A 19,517-nucleotide genomic window follows, 5' to 3' on the forward strand; every position below is an offset into this window, starting at 1 on the left:
GGTCCTGAGCGGTAAGACCGGCTGCCGTTCACCCCCCCTCAGTTAGGAGAACTTTTTCTGCTACAGCAGGTAAGGTGAGCTAAGCTTACGCTCCGCGGGTGGCGGACGGTACAAGCATCCCACAAAGCGTGGCCACGGTACCGGCTGCCGCAGCGGGGGCCGCGCCGGGCCGGGCCGGGCCGGGCCGCGCCGTCCCCTCCGACAGGCGCCAGGTGAGGCCGCCCGGCGCACCGGGGGCTCCCGCTGCCGCCTTCATCTGCATATCCCCGCCCCCCGGCGCGCCATTGGCCAGCGGTCTCCCCAGCAGTGGTGCGGTCCGGGGCCGTGAGGGAGGGCGTTGATTAGCATTCACCCCGCCTCCGGACGGGTGGGCGAGAAAGCTGGTTCGTCGCTTCAGCGATGGTGAGGCGGGACCAAGCACAGCGATTGGCAGAGCGGCGCGTCACTCCGCCGCTGCCAGGGCCGCACTTCCGCCTCGGTGTCAGCGGTGCCGGGCCTGGGGGGGAGGGGGGGGGGCTGTTGCGGCGGGGCCGTCGCGGGAGCGCGGTGCCAGGTAATGCCGCCGTCCCGGGCCCGGCCGCGCCGCCCTGCTCTGCCCGCCAAGCCCAGCCGCTCCGCGCCGCTCCCCTCAGGGGCTCGGCTCCCCCTCCTGCCGCAGCTGCGCCCCCGCTGAGGGGAGGGCGGCAGCGCCTCCCCCAGCCCCGCCCGGGCCCGGCGCGGCCCAGCCCGGCGCCGGGGTCCCCTCCCTGGTGGGCTGGTAACGGCGCTCCCCAGCGCTGCGGGGCCTCCCGTCAGCCCGTCGGCGACGGAGGGCTGCACGGCGGGGCGCTGGCGGTCACCGGGTCGGGGGCGTGGGGCGGGCGGCCGCCCCAGCGCCGCGCTCCCTCCCCCGGCGGACGCGGGGTCCCGGGCGCTGCGGGCCGTGGGGCTGGGGACTGAGGTGATGGCGTGTTGGGTGGAAACGCGGGACCCTTTCCGTGTCCCGGGCTGGGTGGGAGAACGGCCCCCCAGCCGTGGGGCTCTGCCCCGGGGACGGGGGAGGCGGTGGGGGCTGAAGGACGTGGTTGTGCAGGGCAGTGGAGCTCTGTCCGTCCTAGCGTAGAGGTTTTTCTGATTTTTATTTCTTCTACTCATTGCTTTTGGTTTAGCAAAGGAGCCTGTGACACCCAGTTCCCAAAACGAACGCGTTGAGCTCAGCTTCAGCACGATATGCGAGCCTCAAGGGGCCTTTTAGGCCACAGTTTAAGCAGTTAGGATCTGTTTGAGTTTGGGTTTCTTTTCGTCAGTTACCTACCCAATGTTTCTCTTACAGAACTCCTGAAAGGGAGACAAGCAAGATGGGAAAAATAGCAGGAAAAAAGGCTTTTTTTTAAATAACATACCACCAGAACTTCTGCATGGTAACAAAGGTATAAATTATGTTGCCATTTATTCAATTTGGATATTAGTCATGTTTGTGCTATCTGTTATGTTTGGATTCAGGACTCCTTTTTGGAAGCGGTTTGTTACTCTGCAGCACTTGCAGGGCAGAATTTCAGATGTTTGAAATCACCTTCTGTTTTTTATGTCTGTCATAACCTTTTGTTTCCTGTCAGAGGTATCTGCCAAAGCATGTTGAACCAAGCAGATATTGCTTTTGTTTACTGTGAATTTTCTCAGTTAAAATACATAGCCTTCATTTGAGATCTCAGAAAGGAAGGGTAAAAAGGGGACACAGTCTCCTTACAGAGTCTGTAAAAAGACAGATCTCTGCAGAGTGGACTAGCATTACTGTACCACTCTTTTCATAGTCTCTCCTTTTCTAAAGCTTATGCATAGAAGAAAAAATAAATTTGTTTCATGCCAACTTAACCTTCCAAAGTTCAGTAACTCCACGTTCATGTTGACATCTGGGGGCAAACACTTATATATCATATTAACAAACTTTATACCAGTACGCTCTGGGACTCCTGAAACCTTAGGGCAATTTCTGGAAGCAGTGACTTGGGTAATTTCCAAACATAAAGCACTGCGCCATGGGACGGAAGTAGGAGAACTGGCTGAACTAGCATGGAAGCAAGAAATTCCAAGCAATTATTTTCCCCTAAGTAACCCTCTGGTTTTTCAGTTACTGTGAACACAGCTTTTCTTAAAATAGTTGTCAAGTCATACAAATGTTGGACCATGTGTCAGAAAGTTGAGGGAAATCTAGGATAAGATCAGGTGCGATTCTTAATGTTGCTTTCCTGAACCAACAGTACCTCATAGCGCACTTGTAACTACAGGGAGTGCTCAAAAGGAAACACAGAGGTGTCTGCTGTCCAGGAATAAATATGCCGTTTTTCTCCAAAACAGCTCTGCAACCCTGCCAATATAATCTTATAAACAGAAGGCAAGAGTTCAAGATAGGGTTTGTTGTCTAATCATAATTTTCTATGCCTGCAAGTAGTTGAAGACTAGATGGGTTAAAGGTTTTAGTTGGTGCAGTACTGAAAAACAGCACATAGCTGTTTGTTTGCTGACATCTGCATGAATGTACTTGATTTGGTAACTGATCATGGAGGGTAATTTTCACTGTTGGATGGTTTCTTTAAATCAATTTTAATACTGTTACTGCTTTCTATGATACGTATTTGCTTCAGCTGACAGGTCTGATGATCGAAGCTGGTATTTCAGTATTTCTTCTTGTGAATTCCACTGTGCGAACTTCACACATGCTGACCTAGAACAAAGGTGGAAGGCTTAGCTTTCTGTTACTTTAGTGTTGCCTGGAAAACATACCAATCAGTTTTTTTCACTTTGATAAGGCTATATTTTTAAATCACTGTTTGTAGTGCCAGTCAGATGATTTTTTTTGTTGTTGTTTGGAAGCAAGATCCACATGCAAGTACGCTGAATTTTTAAGCAGACAATTCATCAGCTTTGGTATTTGAAGTAACTTGTCCTTGAACAATGCAATGTTACATGATGCTACTTGAGAACTAGAACCTCTGTTTACAAGTTGGCATTTTTTCTTAGTCCTTCACTCAGTTTTGTCACCTGAGTCATGAGGATATCTGCTAAGAGATGTCTGTATTTGACACTAAGATGATGTTTTTAAATGCTCAGTGTTTAGTCAGTTCTCTGTGAAATAACTAAAATGTTACTTTTAGTGTTCTACTTCTCGTACGTTTTTTGGAAGGAATGCATAAAATCAGGCGTGCAAAGAATATGTATTAAATGTCGGCTACTCAACATCTTGAATGTTTTTGCTGAGTTTGAATATGTAACTGATCACAGGGGCCTCTTCACCTAGCTGAATAAATTGGAAAGTGAGAGCAATGAAAAAGTTGGTCACTCTGTGCCTGCCACTTTGGAAGATTTGGGACTTTGATATGCTGCTTCCTGTTGCAAAAACAATATAGGTTATGCGTTATATCGAGTCTTTTATGGTTTTTATTATTTTATGGAGTAGACCACTATAGAACTTGGAATGAAAGAATACATTATCTCAGTCCTCAAACTCTTAATAGTTACTATGCAGAAGAATGTATGATGCTGTAATTATGTACTTTGTATTCTTAAAGGCTTGTAATAGCAAGTTGCGTGAGAGCAGTAAGCAATTAGAATGTGTCAAATGTGGCTTACCATTACTTTCAGTTATACTCTTCAAAAATCTGTTGTTGATTCAGCGCAGAAAGATAATGTCTTAATTTTCAGGATCAATAAGTTACAAGAATAGACTAAGTTTACTTAAACTTGATTTTTTTTAATACAGTTACAATTGAAAATTCATTTGTGCGTCTAGACAGATCCTTTAGATTATTTCAGTATATTTTATTATGCACATAATTTAATGAGACAGATTTCTAGTAAGTTACAGCAGCCCTCCATTAAGAAAGTGCAGGAGGCTGGGTCGCCTCGGCTGCCCGTGATTGTTTATAAAGTTGGCGGGAGCATGCACAAAAGGTGAATTGTGCCTGCAGCTGCAGAAATACATCTGGACCTTTTAGTCTTGGCCCTCGTGGCTTTACAGTCCAAAACTTAAACTGGATATTGCTCCATTGGACATGTAATGTCGGTGCTTGGCATTAGATTGAACGGAAACCTTGATCTGTGGCGTCCCTCTTTGAGTTCAGTTTCTTTGCTGTGCTGTCAGAGGTTTAGATGAGATAAACTTTGTGGTTGTTGGGATGCTACGAACCTCTGAGGTATTACAAAGAAGTCTGCATGCTTATGATGTTTGTCAAGAGATGTGTTTTCATGATGGATAACTTCAATATATTCTTACTAGCATTATTTTTACTCTTCTGAGTGAGGTTTTTTTAGGGCTCCCAAAAGAATCTGTGAATATATTTCATTGGGTTTTGACTCTAGTGATAGTTTAAAAGTAACAATGATAAGGAAAGTTTGAAGATTATAAGCATTTGAATTCTGAGGTGCCTGTGGTTCATGTCACTCACTTCAGACCTAACTAGCTCCGGCCACTGAGGTAGACCCTGTTCCCTACAATGTGTCAGTGCAATCAAGTGAGAACGAGAATCCTTTTAATAATGCTCAGTTGTAAAACTCGTACCTGTTAAGGCTAGGGAGAAGTTAGCTCACCAGCCTATTTATAATGGTCCATTTCGCAGCATGTTTGCTTACTGGATGAAATGAGAACTTTGTTAAAAGAACAGAACTTCTCCCCCATGCGTATGTTCTTTCTAGGTTTTGCACGACGTCAGTGAAACTGTTGAACAGTTGTTTAATAGTGAAACAAAACCGCTAACTATATTTAGAGATGCAAATAACTTCATTTACATGGCCTTATTTTGTCTTAATTGTAGTTCTAAGTGCTGCGCAACCATTTTATTATCTGAGTGGGTTGATGTTACTGAGCAGAGAGCTAGGTGGTTTCTTTATTAAAACTGAACTCTGTTTAGAGATACTTGTCCTGTCTTGAGAGTCAATGTTTATCTTTTTTTAAAAAAAAAAAAAAATCTCTTGACAACAGCACAACAGCAAACATAGTGACACCCTCGTACTGGAATCCATTAATTATTTACTATAAATGTAGCTTTAAAGGAAATTCAACCATAGCAGAAACTCTGACTTTCAAAAGTTTTTGCAAATTTGTGGTATCATCTTAAAACTCTTTAGCAAACAGTCTGCTAGCTGTGCGCATGAGCTCGGGCTGCAGAATTTCAGTGTGAGGGGAATTGTTGGTAGGCATAAAAATATAGTTTCTTATGCTCTAGGGCTTTGCACTAGGTTAGTCAGCTGTTGTCATCCTGCTTTATTTGCAGTATGATTCCTATCATAAATGTGTAAGAGTCTCCATGAAAATTATTTGTAAGATACCTTGTATGGAATAAATGTAAAACTATACTGACCTGGAGAGAATGGGTCCACAGAAACAAAGAAGGAAGGAAGATCTATAAACTAAACCTGTAATTATTTTTACTGTTCTAGGGGTTTTCTCCAGTGGTGTTATGTGCTGTAATTGTCTTCACATTCTTAAACTTCAGTGATCAATTTATAGGGGTGATGAGAGATATTCAGGCATATTTAATTTCACCTTCAAAGTAAATTTCAGTTCAAAGAGAAGTGTTTATAAACAATTATATATCATTTGATGCTTGTGTCCAAAGCCACTGTGTTTGGAGTTATTGATTACTTCCCACCTTGTCTCTTGCAATAACATAAAACAACTCCTTCAGGAAACTAGCAAGAAGTAACTGGTTTTACATGACAGTATTGCTAATTTTTCAACAGTGGGGCTAGAAATGAGCTGACATATCAGTCATGATCAAGCCTGGCATTATGTGTCATGGGTAAGGAAGGCATGTAAACCAGAATTTTGCGATCTTCTATAATTGCGGACAGGGAAATAGTTCCCAAAGGAAGGCTACAAAGTGCAAAGAATGCTGTACCAGATGCTCTCAGGTAGAAGTGTCTCAAATATTGATGTAATGCTAAAAAAAAAAACCATTTACAGAGTTCTGTGGGAATTTCAGTGAAGTGTTTTGCATCTGAAAATACTAATCTGCTGGAATCGAGTTTCCCTGGCCTTTTTTTGTTAGGTTTAGTAGAAGTTCTGTGAGCCAGTATCCTTAGCCATAGCACAGAATTCTTGGCTGAAGTGAAACTGAGGGTAGCTGTAAATTCTGTAGGTAATTGAGTGCTCTGCTGCTGGGTATTCTCTATCCAGTGTCATCTTTACAATTTTTATGTTCAGTAGATAATGTTTTTGATAGCAGCGCTGTAACTGTGTGCTGGGGGCAGTACTCAGTGCGCAGGACAACTATTGTGGTTTGTTCTGGTGCAGAAATAAATTTTGCAGCCTGAACTCAGTTGCAAACCAGATTTTAGCGTTTCAGTTGGCTCTAATTCTTGTGAAGTATCACCAAAAATCTGTATTCCTGAGAGAGCAGAACGTGATTCTCTCTGCCATAAATCTGTGTGGCTCATGTGTTCAAAGCTAAATTTTCAGATGTTCAGTTTGCTGCTACCATTGTTTCAAGTGCTTTAAAAATAAGTTCAGCTAAACTGTCAGCTTAGGATGCTTCACTGCTTTGGTTCTGTGGTGGGTTGACCCTGGCAGGCAGCTGAGCCCCACACAGCTCCCCACCGTGGGGTGTGGGAGGGAATCGGAAGGGCAAAAGTGAGAAAACTTGAGGGTAGAGACAAGGACACTTTAAAAAGTAAAGGCGTGGAAAAAGCCAAATAGAAATAAAGAAAAATGAGAAATGCAAAAGCAATTGCTCGCTATCAGCTGACCCGTGTCCAGACAGTCCCTGAGCAAGGCCAACTCCTGCAAAACTCCCCTCCAGTTTTCTTGCTGAGTGCAATGGTATATGGTATGGAATATCCCTTGGGTCAGCTGTCCCCACTGTGTTGCCTCCCAGCCTTTTGTCCACCCCCAGCCCACTTGCTGTGAGAAAGGGAGGAAGCCTTGATGCTGTATAAATACTCTTCAGCAATAAACATGGGTGCGTTATCGACACTGTTTTATCACAAATCCAAAGCACAGCACCATGTGGGCTGCTAGAAAGCAAATTATCTCCATCCCAGCAGGTCCCAGTACAGGTACTCACCTGTCCCCAGGGCATTTAATAACTCCCAGCTGCACTAAGGCCTATAATAGGGATAGCTGCAATCTTCAAAGAAATGGAAAAGGAGCGCAGTGGACCAGGTCTTCAGCTGATCCTCTTTGCTCAACCTCTCTGCACTTTGTTTAACAGGCTTGAGAAGGAAGTTGCCCCTCTCTTACTGTGGATGTGGAGTGAGTTTCATCTTGCCATGACATCTTGGTGGAAGATGCTATTACATTCAAACTTTGGAGTAAGAAACAAATAAAACCTAGTAAATAAAATCCTCTTCGGGTTTCTGCCATCTGTGTAGCTCTTCTCTGGTTTAAGAGATATTAAGTGCATGATAATTACAGCAGGTATCTTAATTGCCAATTAAATTGACTTCTTGGATAATTTTTATACATGTTTTAGATCCAGTGTTGTTGGTAACCTAATTTCATGAGTCAATTAAGACTCATCCTTGCTGAAGCTTTCATTCAGAGATGAAACACTGCAGTTTGATGCTTTCAGGAGCTGTGTATGAAGCAAAAACACATGAATATTTATCTTCCAGTTCAAGCTATTTATTTCTGTCTCTTAAAGTACTACAGCTATATTTTATTTCAGCTGGCAACTCAAGAGAAGATGGGGTTGGCTCTTATTCCACCAGTTATGCTGTAAGACTGCTGGGGTTTTTGTTCTGGGGTTTTTTTTAAATTATTTTTTTATTTGTTATTTTTAGTGTTAATATGAAGGGTGTGTATATTTGATCTTCTACTGGCTGTTTTGGAGTCTCTTTCTGGACAGAAGGTGCATCCTGAACACAGGATATCAAACTAATGAAAATGTTGCTCTTCATTACCATATGCTGTTAGTTGGATTAAACGGGGAATGGAATGAAGTTTCCTTTGTATCGAGCTAATTTTAAATTCTGTCAATACTATTTCTATTAAATTGAGTTTGTGCCCTTTTGATCGATTAAAGAGAAGCAAAAACCTTAAAAGTGCATGTCTTTTCAGAGCTTGTGGGATTTGCCCCTTCTCTTTCTGCCCCCGGCAATACTTGTGCAGTACTTTTATCATGTGAGATTTGAGAGAAAGTTTTCATTATTTCGTGTTTTTTTTTTTTTTGAGGAAGGCCTCAAGGCCCCCCCCTCCCCCCCCCGCCTGCAGGTGTTCTCCTTACAAGTTAAAAAACTTAATCTGTTTTAAAATTTGCTATGGAAGTGTGCATCCAAGAAAACCTTGTTAGGCATGTGAAAAAGCTGATGAATGTGCTAGTTCATGAATTCTTTGGTGGCGCTTTAATTCCAGTGTATTGAACTTCTAACGCCCTACCTGCTCATGCTGGTGAATGTCTGTGTTTATTTTCATGACTGCTTACTGTTTCCATACTTGGTTTTACTTAAATGCTCCTTGATCTCACAAGTAGATTCAGCGTATAATGAACATGACCTAGTGTTTTCTATACATCTCTCAGAGCTAGAACATGTGCTTTAAGAGCAAAAAAACCCCAGGATTTGTAAAGGTAGCAGGTTGGTGTCAACAAAGCAGTGGCTCTCCAGAATTGCTGCATGATGTGAAATTGCAGCTTCAGGTCTGGAGGAGTAAGGCACTGCAGCTGTAGTCAGCCAGCCAGACTTCAAAACTGATCTTGCTGAACCGCATTCCAGTCAAATTAGTCACTCCAGTTTACCTTTCTATAGAAATGTAAATGTTTCTTTAAGGAGGAGTAACTTTTGGTTAACCAGCTCGGTCTTTGTTGAGGATTAACAAAGGAGAACAAGTTAGTATGGAGTAACTAGTTATGTTGAATTAATTAAGTCATAGTAATTGCATGTTTAAACTCTTACAGGTTGTTTTGAACAGGTACTAGTGTTTGGGATTCTTTAATTGGAGTATGAGTTCTGAGGATCCAGGATCTTGGCAACACAGGCATAACCTGTTTTTTAAAATTTTTTCTGTTGAGGAATGGAATTTGAGAAGGAGCAAGCACATGGTGATGACAAATTTGAGGGGTTACTAACCTATCTAGATAAATGGCATAGGAAGTATCAACTTCTAGTACTTGATAGAGCTGTAAGCAAATGAAATGCTGTTATGCACAGCCATTACAGGTTATCTCCACAGCCTCATCTGGCATACAGGTTTGGAGAGTACAGGTGCCAGAGACCTGGCAGACGGTGGATCTCCACACCTTTGGTTTCAGAGAGAAGCTATGAAGGTAGAACCTCTCTTTACAAGAGGTGCCTGCTTCTCTCCTGATATAGGCACTCATACACGTCACAGAATGCGTGGGGCAAATCAGATACTTTTTATAAAGTGATTGAAAAGTCTTGCACTTTTGTTGTCCTGGTTTTAAAAATAAATTCACGTGGGAGGAAGTGGTTTAAAATAGGTGGGAACTGTGCAAAGTCTGGGACTGATCTTACTGATACTGTACCCCTGCAAAAGAGTTCCGTGTACCTTCTGCTGGGGACTGTGAGCTTGTACAGGACCCTGTGAACTGCACAGAGTTAAGCTTTTGAAAGCAAAGTGTGTTGCTGGAAGCAGGTCACCTGGTACAAGTTACTGTTGAGTTACATGTTCAGCTCCGTGCTTGGCAGAACACCGTGACAGTATTCATAACAAGCTGATTGACAGGTATGGTATGACTGTTCCTTCCTTCCTTCGTCACAGGACCTTAGTTGTCACCGTAGTGTAGGTGGTATGAATAGTTACATTCTCTGCATCAAGGCTGTAAAGATCACTGAGAGAAGCATCTTTTCTCCTGACAGTGGGTTTCTCGGGATCTGCCTTACCTGTGTTGTGACCACTGGTGTGCCATTCATATTTAGGAACAGCCCTTTCTGTTTGTTTTCTCTGTCTGTGACAGATGTGCTTCTGGAAAGCAGAAAGTCAACCTTAGTCAACCTCCTCTCTGTAGAACCTGTTTCAAGGTGTGCTATGGATGTGGGGCAGGTATTTTCTTGTGTTTCCACAGTATTTATTGCAACTGCATGCTTTGTTTCATCCTTTGCCTTTGCAAAACGTCCTGTCCCTTAAGAAAAGGACTGTCCATGGTCATTAGTCATACAGGAATGTGCGAACCTCTTCTGATAAAGTGTGAGAATTTAAAGGAGTTTTAATGAGTAACCTGCTTTTGGCTGTGCAGCACCGGTGAGACCTTTTAATAACAAAAGTACAGAACAGACTTTGTGCCCCTGTGACTAGTAGCTGTATTTCTGTCCCTTACCTGTTCAGGTTTTGGGGTTGCTTGCTTGGAACCGACATGGCATTCTTATTTCAGCACTGGTATCTGCATTTTTAAATTGTGTTATTGGACAGCACAATATCCTGTTTAACCTGTTTGTGGATGGCTTTACAACATCACTAAGGTGCAAAGCTTATTTCAGAGGAACCAAAATGGTAGTCCTTTGATTAGAAGATACCAGAAGCTCCTACAGGTTTTTGACTTGCATGCTATGCTTAGCTTAACTCTTGCTAGTCTGGTTTTGTATATTCTAGGCATTGGCATGCAAATAAGCAAAATGACTAGAAAAACTAGCTTCCTCCCAAGTAACTTGTTCAAGACTTGCTTCAGTCAATTACGTTTGACTTCGTTGTTTTCTGTTCATTGCTTTGGCAGTCACTTTAGATTTAATTTCAAAGAGTAAAATTGTATTGTGAATATTCTGGACAACCTAGTACGGAGAATTTCTCGGAGCAAAGTATAAGATAATAAAGCCTGCAGTACAGATTTACCAAGCAATTATGAAGTTGTACTGTTGTGATGGGTATTATACTTTTTTGGATGCTTTTATCTGTTGTCTTTCAGTTTGAGCTTCAAAAATAGCATCTCTCCTTTAGGGAAATCAATCTATTACAAAAATAAAAATAAATGTGGCAGTTTTTATTCATGCACACAAATCTAATTAGTATATACAAATCCATAGCCTTACAATATGAGGAAGTAGATGAGCTTTGTCGCTTATCTTGTAAATCACAAAGTCTGGGCTGCTTGTGGTCAGGGGTGTGTTGTCATCATTAAATTACAAATTTTGGTTCTCTCAAGATGCATCTACTTGCAGCTTTTTCCTTTTATTTATAAAATGATTTCTATACAGTCTCTCTTTGGTCATAAACGTGGCGATGCAGCTGGGCTGCCATCCCCAGGCAAAAGCACCTTTCTGGGTGTCTGTGCCTTGAGTACCCAGGCCCAGCCTGTGAGCACTGGCTGTTAAAGGGAAGCCCACTAAGATAAGTTTAACCTATAAACCAGCAAACCCTGATTGCTGATGTAGTGTTCTTTACAACAAAGAGCGAGTGAAGTCCTGTGTGGAAAACTTGTTCGTTATGTTCCTAATGATTAATATGTATGTGAGAAAAGATCTAAATATACTTTGTATTTCTTCTACACTGTAGGACTAAAAGATGTGAACGTGATATGATGTTTATGCTTAATGAAAGATTTTCCAGGATGGCAGTTGGTCCTAAGCTCCTGAAGGTCTGTCTGACGCAGGAGTATTGCACCTTTCCCTGAGTGGCAGTTTTGAAAAAAGCTGCTGACTAGAGTTGCTAGTGTGTAAGTGGATTCTTTTGGGTACATCATGGACATGGAGGAGGAAATACAGATTACAAATTTTGAATATGAAACAAACAGGATGTTTTTGTCTTCTGGCTTTTCAGCCTAGTTTAAAGTAACTTTTTGCTGTTGCTTTTAGTAAGAGAAAAAGACTTAATCCTAGCTTTTTGGCTCATGAAAGCTAAACGTTGTTTTTGTGTATTCAGCTACACACAAATTCATGTTAATCTCTGCTAAGAGAGTTCAGTTATTCCTGGTGTAACTCTGATGCAACATGTGTTATTTTATCGTTTTAAAAATGCTCCTAGCACCTTAGGAGAATTTGTGACTTATTTAAAGTGACTAGTTACAAATCTTTGTATATAACTTACAGAGATACGACTGAATTTTCATTGTCAAATAACAGTGAGCTTGAGGTGCGGAGTGAGGTGTGTATCAGGAGAACACAGCATAACTCTTGCTTTCAGTTAACTCAGGCCTTTGGTTCTAGTTACTTCATTTGTACTTAGTGAGTGTTTTTATAGGAAAGCTTCATTGTCTTTGTAGTGAAACTACATGCTGTGTGATGTAGTTCCACTTCACAAGTCCTTTATAGTGCAAGTTGTGTTGTGCAGGAGCAGGGCGAGGAGAGACTGGCATTCATCTGTCTGACCCTCTTTACTCTAAGGCTCTTAATGATAACTGGTAATTTTTTAAGTCATAATTTTTATTTCTTAGTGCCTTCTCTACAAGACTATAGCATACTGGAGTTGCTGTTACAAAGCATCTCAGGAGCTTGCAAGCTGATATGTAATGTGGCTGTGTTTGCATAGGGACCCTGAGGAAGTGTGCTTTTTGCATTTGAACTGCAGGGGGGTGGGTTTTCAACTAGCTTTTTTTTTTTTTGCTTTTTGTGTGTTGCGGATAGATGTAAGGCTGTTTCAGAACACAGTCCCGCCACATGAGCTGTATGCAACAACAATAGGATAGTCCTGCTGCAAGAGCTTAAATAATAGAGACTGAACATAAAAAGGGAAGATGTAAGAAAACATGGAGAAAATTAAGAAATTTTAGCGCTGATCATGAGGGCTGTATCTTGTGCATGTACCAGTTTCCTTCTGGAAATACTGGCTGCTGTTTTGCTTAAGGGACGCAATACTTACGGGCAACTGAAACCATAAATGAGTTGCATCTTCAAGGATACGGTACCTTGGAGGGTTAAAGACGCCCTCTAATAATGTCACTTCTTTTTTGGCAAACTAGTGGAGTCGTTCCAGCATGGTGATAATGGCTTTTGGGGTGAACAGTTGTCCCAAGATGTCGAGTTTCTGTTTTCTGTAGCAATTTTTCTTTGGCTTCCCTCTTTCTGCCCCTGTTGAAAGGTTTACATAGTTGCATCCTCAAGGACAGATTTTCTGCAAAGATATGACATATTTGGAGATCTCAGAAGAGGTACGTCTGAATATATTGCTGGTAGGGCTGGAAGGTTTGAAGAAACTGTAAGACTGACAGCAGCTGTGGTATGAATAAGCTTTTTTTTTTTTTTACAGAGTCAAGGACTGGCTTCCACTAGGCAAGATAATGCAGGGACAGGTACACTGACTTGTACTTGCAGTACAGATTTAGAACAATGTAATCAACGCTGCTGTTCAGTTCACCCAGAAATCTGAGCTAGCTGCTACTCTTGAGCCAATGGTTAGTTAAGGAGGTTTCTTCCTTTCTTTGATTCTGTGGCACCATGGTTGCTCGTGGCGTGGACTGCCTGTATCTTTTTGAAGTGAAGGTGCTGCTCCTTTGGCTTATGCAAGCAGAGTGCTTGCTGATAGCCTTGCACTGGAAGTCTTCAGACATACATGTATCTGTTAATGTTTTGAGCATCCTTGCCTAGGAGAATGCAGCACTTTGACAGAAGTGAGTCAGAAACTTGTTGCTGATGAGCAAGAAAGTTGAAGACAAGTTTAAAGGTCTGTGACTGGAGGACAGCATGGGAAAAAGGGAAGGAAACTATCTCCCAGCTGAGAACAATTGCAACAGCACTGTAGCAATAGTCAAGAGAAACAGCTGCGTAAATTTTTGTCCTTGTGGAGGTGAGGACTTGTAAATAAGAAAATGCTAAAGATTATGTGGAAGCTCAGATACTCATCATGATGCAGAGATTGATGTAAAATCCTATAGTGGTAAGCAAAATAGGGAGTTCCTAAGGGAAAAGTGACAAACTGAGATACCTGGCCTTTGCAGATGTTACACTTCAACACGAATGCTACCTTCATTAACTTAGATGAGTTCCAAAATTGGCTATTCAGTGAGGTAAAAAGACTTGAAACACAGGAGGAATCATGCAGTTTAATTTCTTGCAGAGAGGAAGAGAGAAGGGATTGGCTTCAAACACTGCAAGCTCTTCTAGGAGTAGAGTGTGCTTCTGGCTTTGTTTCTCTTAATTGGAATGGAATTGTGCAAGTTATAATTACTCTGGAAAAACTACTGTCACAAAAGCAAGGATCATAAAAAATTGAGACTGACAGATTGAGGTTGTTTTGGAGGAGATATTGATAGTGTTGCTGTGCTGTCGTTTATCATTGTGTACTTGGCTCATCATTGGTACCTGATGAACATTTGTAAGAGTGCAAACTAAATTTTCTCATTATTCTCCTTTGACTAAAGTTGGGTGAAGTAAAATTGTTTATGTTGCACCATTGCCAACCATCTGGAAAAAATCTAATTTAGCCTATCCATAAAGTAGAGATGGAATGCTTCATAAATTTGTAAGCTATTTGCAGTGTGCTTGGATTTACTGAGAAAGTTTGTTGTTTCTTTTACACTCTCCCTCCAGAGGGAAAAATCTCTAGTTGTCTCTTGAAGAGTTCATAGCAGTAGCCTGACAAAACTCTAATCGTCACTAGGTGCTGATTGCGTGATGTGCAGTGAGGGCCAATATTTTTTTGCAACAGTGAGACTTTGGGATATGAGGTTCTCTTTCTTATTCCCAACTTTCTTGATTAAGGATGCTGTAAAGCTTATTCTCTTGCTGAAGCGGGGAATTTTTGTTTTGCCAGCTGTCTTTTTCTTCCTTCAGTTCTCTGCTCCTTCTAGCTGTACTTGCCTGAAATTTAACTTGCAGTAAATAAGGTATGTTTTACAGTAGTTTGATGTATTTATATAGAGAGAAGTGTGGCATAGTACCTCAGCTGTTCTTGGGGTAGGTAGTATTCGTCTCCAGAATGACTTTGGTATCAAAGAAGGTTATTTACTCATGAATGCAAGAATCCATCTTTTGCCATGGGAAGAAATAGGAAGATTAGTATTTGTCAGGTGTACGTGTTTGTGCACATAAGTAATGTGGAAGTTGCTAATTCTGTTTCCCTGTCTTGTCAAATAGATCATCTAAAGCAGCTGGGTATTTGCAAAAGACGACTTGAACAGCACACAGATACTTAATCTCTAAATCGAGTTCAGCGATGCATTAGAGGAAGCTGGATTGGCTGTACAGAGATTTCACACTGAAGGATGAATAGTGAAGAAGAGTTTTATGATGCCGTTACGGGTGAGTGATGGGCACAGTGCCAAAAAAAAACCCTACCCCAAACCCCAGAAAACTGCTATAAACTGTGTTGTGTATGTGGTAAGGGGTTAGTAATATATTGCTGTTAAGAAATAAATGAAAAATAAAGTGTCGTTGGTAAAACTCATAGTGCTATCTTCTGAAAAGAAGAAAGGAAGAACCATAATTCAGGTTCAGACTTGGAAATGAGGGGTTTTTTATTAAACTTAACGCTGACTACCATTTTATCACTGTAATAGTCCTTTAGTGGCAAAGTCTTGCTTTAATTTTCTGTAAAATGCAGGTAGTTTAACAGCAGCTTGAGAAGTAATGCTTTTAACACCCTTTGAAAGATGAAATATCTTCCATGGACTATTTTTATTGTTGTTTTATTTATTTTAATGGAAAACTTATCCTGAAGAATTGAAGTAGAAACTGTTTTTCTAGTCAGAAACAAATTACTGTAAAAGTAGGCTTTCAAGACAGGGAGGCAAAAGTCTTTGCAATCCAGTGTTTTCTTCTAGGAAAGCAAACATGAATCACTTGATACACTTGAGCAGTGTATCAAATAGTACTTCTCTTTGAACTAATAAGGATGAATGGTTATTTATAAGAGCCTTACATGGTTTTAGTGGTGAAGTAAAATGCTTAAGTAAACCTTTCAAAGGTCTCAAACAATTTTGAAGTCTTCCAGTTCAATGTCTCCTCAGAAATCCTGTAATAGAGGTGAAATGAGAAATGCTGGCGGTGGTGAGCGTAGAGTGCCTAATCTAGAATCATGGGAATGAAAAGAGAATAATGGGAAGCATGAAAGCTGAAGGAATGGAAGTAGCATGGTAGATAAAAGTGAGTAAGGAGGACTTAGATATGGTTGGTTGGGAATTCATATGAGGAGTAAACAGAGGGGGCTGGGTGAAGCAACACGACTGACAGCAGGCTCTACAGGACTTGTCACAGTTATGTCATGGAAGAGGAGGAGATTTGGATTGCATTCATCCTAGCTAGGAGTGATAGGGCTAGCACTCCAAATTAATCTGTAAAATCAAATTGTTGTACCATAAAAATTTTGAAAATGCAACAGATTGTTTCTATGTCTTTAGTAATCTTTCAATTCCAAGAGCTCAGCACCATGGCCATACATGAACTAGATTTTTTTCCCCCACAGAAAAAGATGAACAGAAATGTGCTTCTAAGCATGAGGTCTGTGTCGTACAGCTTTGATGTTGATGCATTCCTTTGTCTCTTGCTGCAGAAATACACAGCCCCCAGTGTTTGAGTCATCTGCGTTTGAACACTCTGGTTTTGTCCTCTTTTCTCTTCTTTTTCCCCTTTCCTCAACCTCAAAAGGCTGATTTTTCCCTGCAAGGGCTCAAGGTGGTAATGACTTCTGAACTACTGTGCATGAGATGTCCTTGTACCTTGCAGTCTTGGCTGGCTGTGCTCAGAAGTGGGGTGTTGTGCATCAGTTCTGTGAGCACTCCTTGTCCTGTTCTAATCTTATTCTTCCACAGGGAGGAATGTGATGGCAGGAGAGAAGTTTCTAAAGCAAAAGAAGATCTGGTGTCTTTATAGGCTGTTAGCACAGCCCTCTTGATATTGGTCTGCAGCAGCCACTCCAGGAACTAAATGAGGGTGAACCTTTCCCTTACATATGCTGCCCTGGAGCATGCCCCACAGGTACTTGGTTTAAGAGGGGTGCTGAGTTTGGAATAGTTTGTTTCAGATTCTTTCTCCTTTGGGACTGTCTTTAAAGACAGGTGCTCAATCTCTTCCTCCATCTAGATGCTTTAGAAGAAGCTGACAGTTTGATGGATTACTTGCACAAACCTAGTGAAATCTAGACCTAGTTCTTTGTGGCTGTGTCCTGTCCAAGTTGTACATAAATGTGATGCTAAGAACAACTGTAAATAGGTCTTTCTGTATTTGTCTTCCCCAGCTGCTGATGGCTGTAGCAACTCTTTGCTCCTGTTAGCACCATGGACTGTGTATCTTTCAGACAATGCTTTGCTGAATTTTTTGGGTTCTAATGGGTCCTATCTCTTAGTTTTGAATGGTCTGGACGTGATAGGTGTAGACCCAGTAGATCAAGCTCAGAATTGAGGTCCTTTCTGAGCCAAGGTAAGCTTTCAGGTTCCACAGCGAAAACTTCAGGATTTGGGGTTCCAAATTTTGATAAAAAAATAAAATGCCCTTGGCAGACTTCTCAGTCTGTTCTTTCCAAGGATACTCTCCTTGGTTTAGGTCAGATCAGTAGATGGGCAGAAGCCACCTTTAAGCATGTGCTTGTTCTGCTCTAAGTCTAGGATCGGGATATGGCTACCAGGAACAAGCATGTTCTCTAGCTGTGTGTTAGCTCCATGTTGAGATGAAAACAGTGTGCATAGCATACTTTTCTCTTGCTCCCCCAGGGTCCTGTTCCCTGGTTTCCCCAGAGGGAGCTTCAATGTGTTCCCATGAGTTCACCAATTTTAGTAATTGTGGTTTGTGTCTGTAAGTTGCAAACCAGGCTTAGCAGAGCACTTGAACTCCACGGGAAGTTATGTTTTAGAATTCTGCAGCAGCCCGGGTAGTATGCTGCCTCCTTTAAGATACTGTGAGTTCACTCTTTGAGGAAGCCACAACTTTTCTGTAGTTATTAATTGATGGCATCCACTTCTAGAAAGAGACCCCTGGTTTTTGTTGTGGTGGATTTCATCTGTTGGCTGAGAAGTTTCCCACTTCTGACACTGTCCCCAACACATCCAAAAGATGTGCTCATGTGATGGAATTGCATACTGTGTGGTTGGGAATCATCCTCCTGGCAGATGGTTTGACCCTGACTGGGTCATGATTATGCTTGTAAACGTGCAGGGTGGACTGCATTATACAGGTGATGAATCGAGTTAGTGACCGGTACAGAATTTCCATGGAGAGAAGTTTCTTTGGATTCAGAGGTTATTAGCATTGCTGACTTGTTGGACACTTGACAGCCTTACTTTGTGGATGGGTACTCCCCTTGGGAATCTCTTGGAAATGTTACCTGTGGTCTCAGTTAATTCCTGACAGTGAAGCATCTGCTTTTTCTCAAACACAGGAGGTAGTCTTCTGTGAGACTGGATCAGGTAAAGTGGTCAATCCTTTGATGAATTTCAGATTCTTTGAAATTTTATGTGAGACGGAGCATGTAGCTTTGATCACTTGCCTTTAGCCTGTGTCACCTTGGGTTTATTAATCTCACCACAGAGTTGTTAAAGACTGTATGCCATCAGGTTCTTCTGTGTCAGAGCTGTATCCTTCGTTAATTCTGTCAGAATCCTGTTTGCCAAAGTGTTTTTTGAAAGGATTGTCCCAGAACAGGAAAATGCTTGGCTAGTTACAGGGTAATTCATTTGTGACAAACATAAATAGTTTAGGATTGCTTTTTTCAATATTAACCTGCAGTTTCATGGAAATCTGTTTGGTGCCCATGAGGTTATCTGGCCCAGTGTATTAGTGAGGCTATTGCCCTTCTGTTTCCTATTGCTTGGCTGTTGTTCACTGTAACCTATTGCTTTCACCTGGGGAGGAGGAAGTGAGGTATCTCCTGCCAAATTTATATATTTTCATAATGTCTGGATTAAACTAAAGCAGCAATATCTGCCATAATGTTTAAGTACTGCAAATCTTGTGAAAGGCCAGCCTGCCTCCTGTCGGAGCAGTGTGATACAGCTATGGGTTGTGAAGATGAGCTCCTTTTGAAAAGTGGAGAACGGTAACTTCTGGCGAAGAAAAAAAATCCCCTCTCGCTTCACTTGCTATCTACACTTCCAGCATATTTTTCCATATTCCTTATGCCCTTTTTAGGTCTGAAGTTTCACGGTACTATGGTATTTTGATTCCCTTTCTGTCTTGAGTGGCAAGGTTTAATTAGTATTTAAGGAAGTTGCTGACTCTATGAAAGGGGCGGTCTTGTGTTCGTAGGTGACTCATAGCACAGTGTACCTCTCTGCTCCCTTGTAGGCAGATGTATAGTGTAGTCTGAGTGGACTCATTTCATTTGCAGGATGTGGAAGAAGAAGAAGGCTAAGAAAACTAGAGTTACTGGCAAGTCACTTTTCTTTAAGCTCTTGAAATAGATTAATGTTGGCACCCAAGTTAAGTATTTGACTTTGAAAAATTAAGACTCTTTGAAAGCTTCTGTTTCACCCTTAACACACATAAGTTGGGACTTTTGATTAAGCTAATTTTTGACATTTTATTTCTGTGTCTGGTCCCCTATCACCCTTTTAAATCCCCGTTTTTATCCTCACTCCAAGCGGCTCTTCACTATAAAAACTGTCCTGTAAGTAATACTTATCTGATCAGTTTTGCAAGTTCAAGGTTTTAATGGTAGCTGGAGAAGGATTCTTTTTGTAACTTAGAAAACCTACAACAAATCATTTCAGTGAGCTGTTTTTACTCCATAT

General features: G+C 41.7%; 1 protein-coding gene across 6 annotated transcripts in view; it reads left to right on the forward strand.

Moving 5' to 3' along the window:
- Positions 1-498: 498 nt before the first annotated feature.
- Positions 499-19,517, forward strand: part of OSBPL2 (oxysterol binding protein like 2) — a 38,918-nt gene continuing 19,899 nt past the window's right edge. The window contains exons 1-4 of one of the 6 annotated variants that reach the window (XM_064465361.1): positions 499-553; positions 1,313-1,409; positions 7,185-7,284; positions 14,932-15,096. In XM_064465361.1, coding sequence (XP_064321431.1) covers positions 15,060-15,096 — 37 coding nt within the window. In that variant the 5' untranslated portion in view covers positions 499-553; positions 1,313-1,409; positions 7,185-7,284; positions 14,932-15,059. Of the gene's footprint in view, positions 554-786; positions 941-1,312; positions 1,410-7,184; positions 7,285-14,931; positions 15,097-16,604; positions 16,771-19,517 lie in introns of those variants that run through there. The other 5 variants (XM_064465364.1, XM_064465362.1, XM_064465359.1 and 2 more) reach the window with 5 other exon arrangements.

The sequence above is a fragment of the Phalacrocorax carbo genome, chromosome 14, assembly GCF_963921805.1.
Source record: "Phalacrocorax carbo chromosome 14, bPhaCar2.1, whole genome shotgun sequence".
Classification (NCBI taxonomy): Eukaryota; Metazoa; Chordata; class Aves; order Suliformes; family Phalacrocoracidae; genus Phalacrocorax; species Phalacrocorax carbo.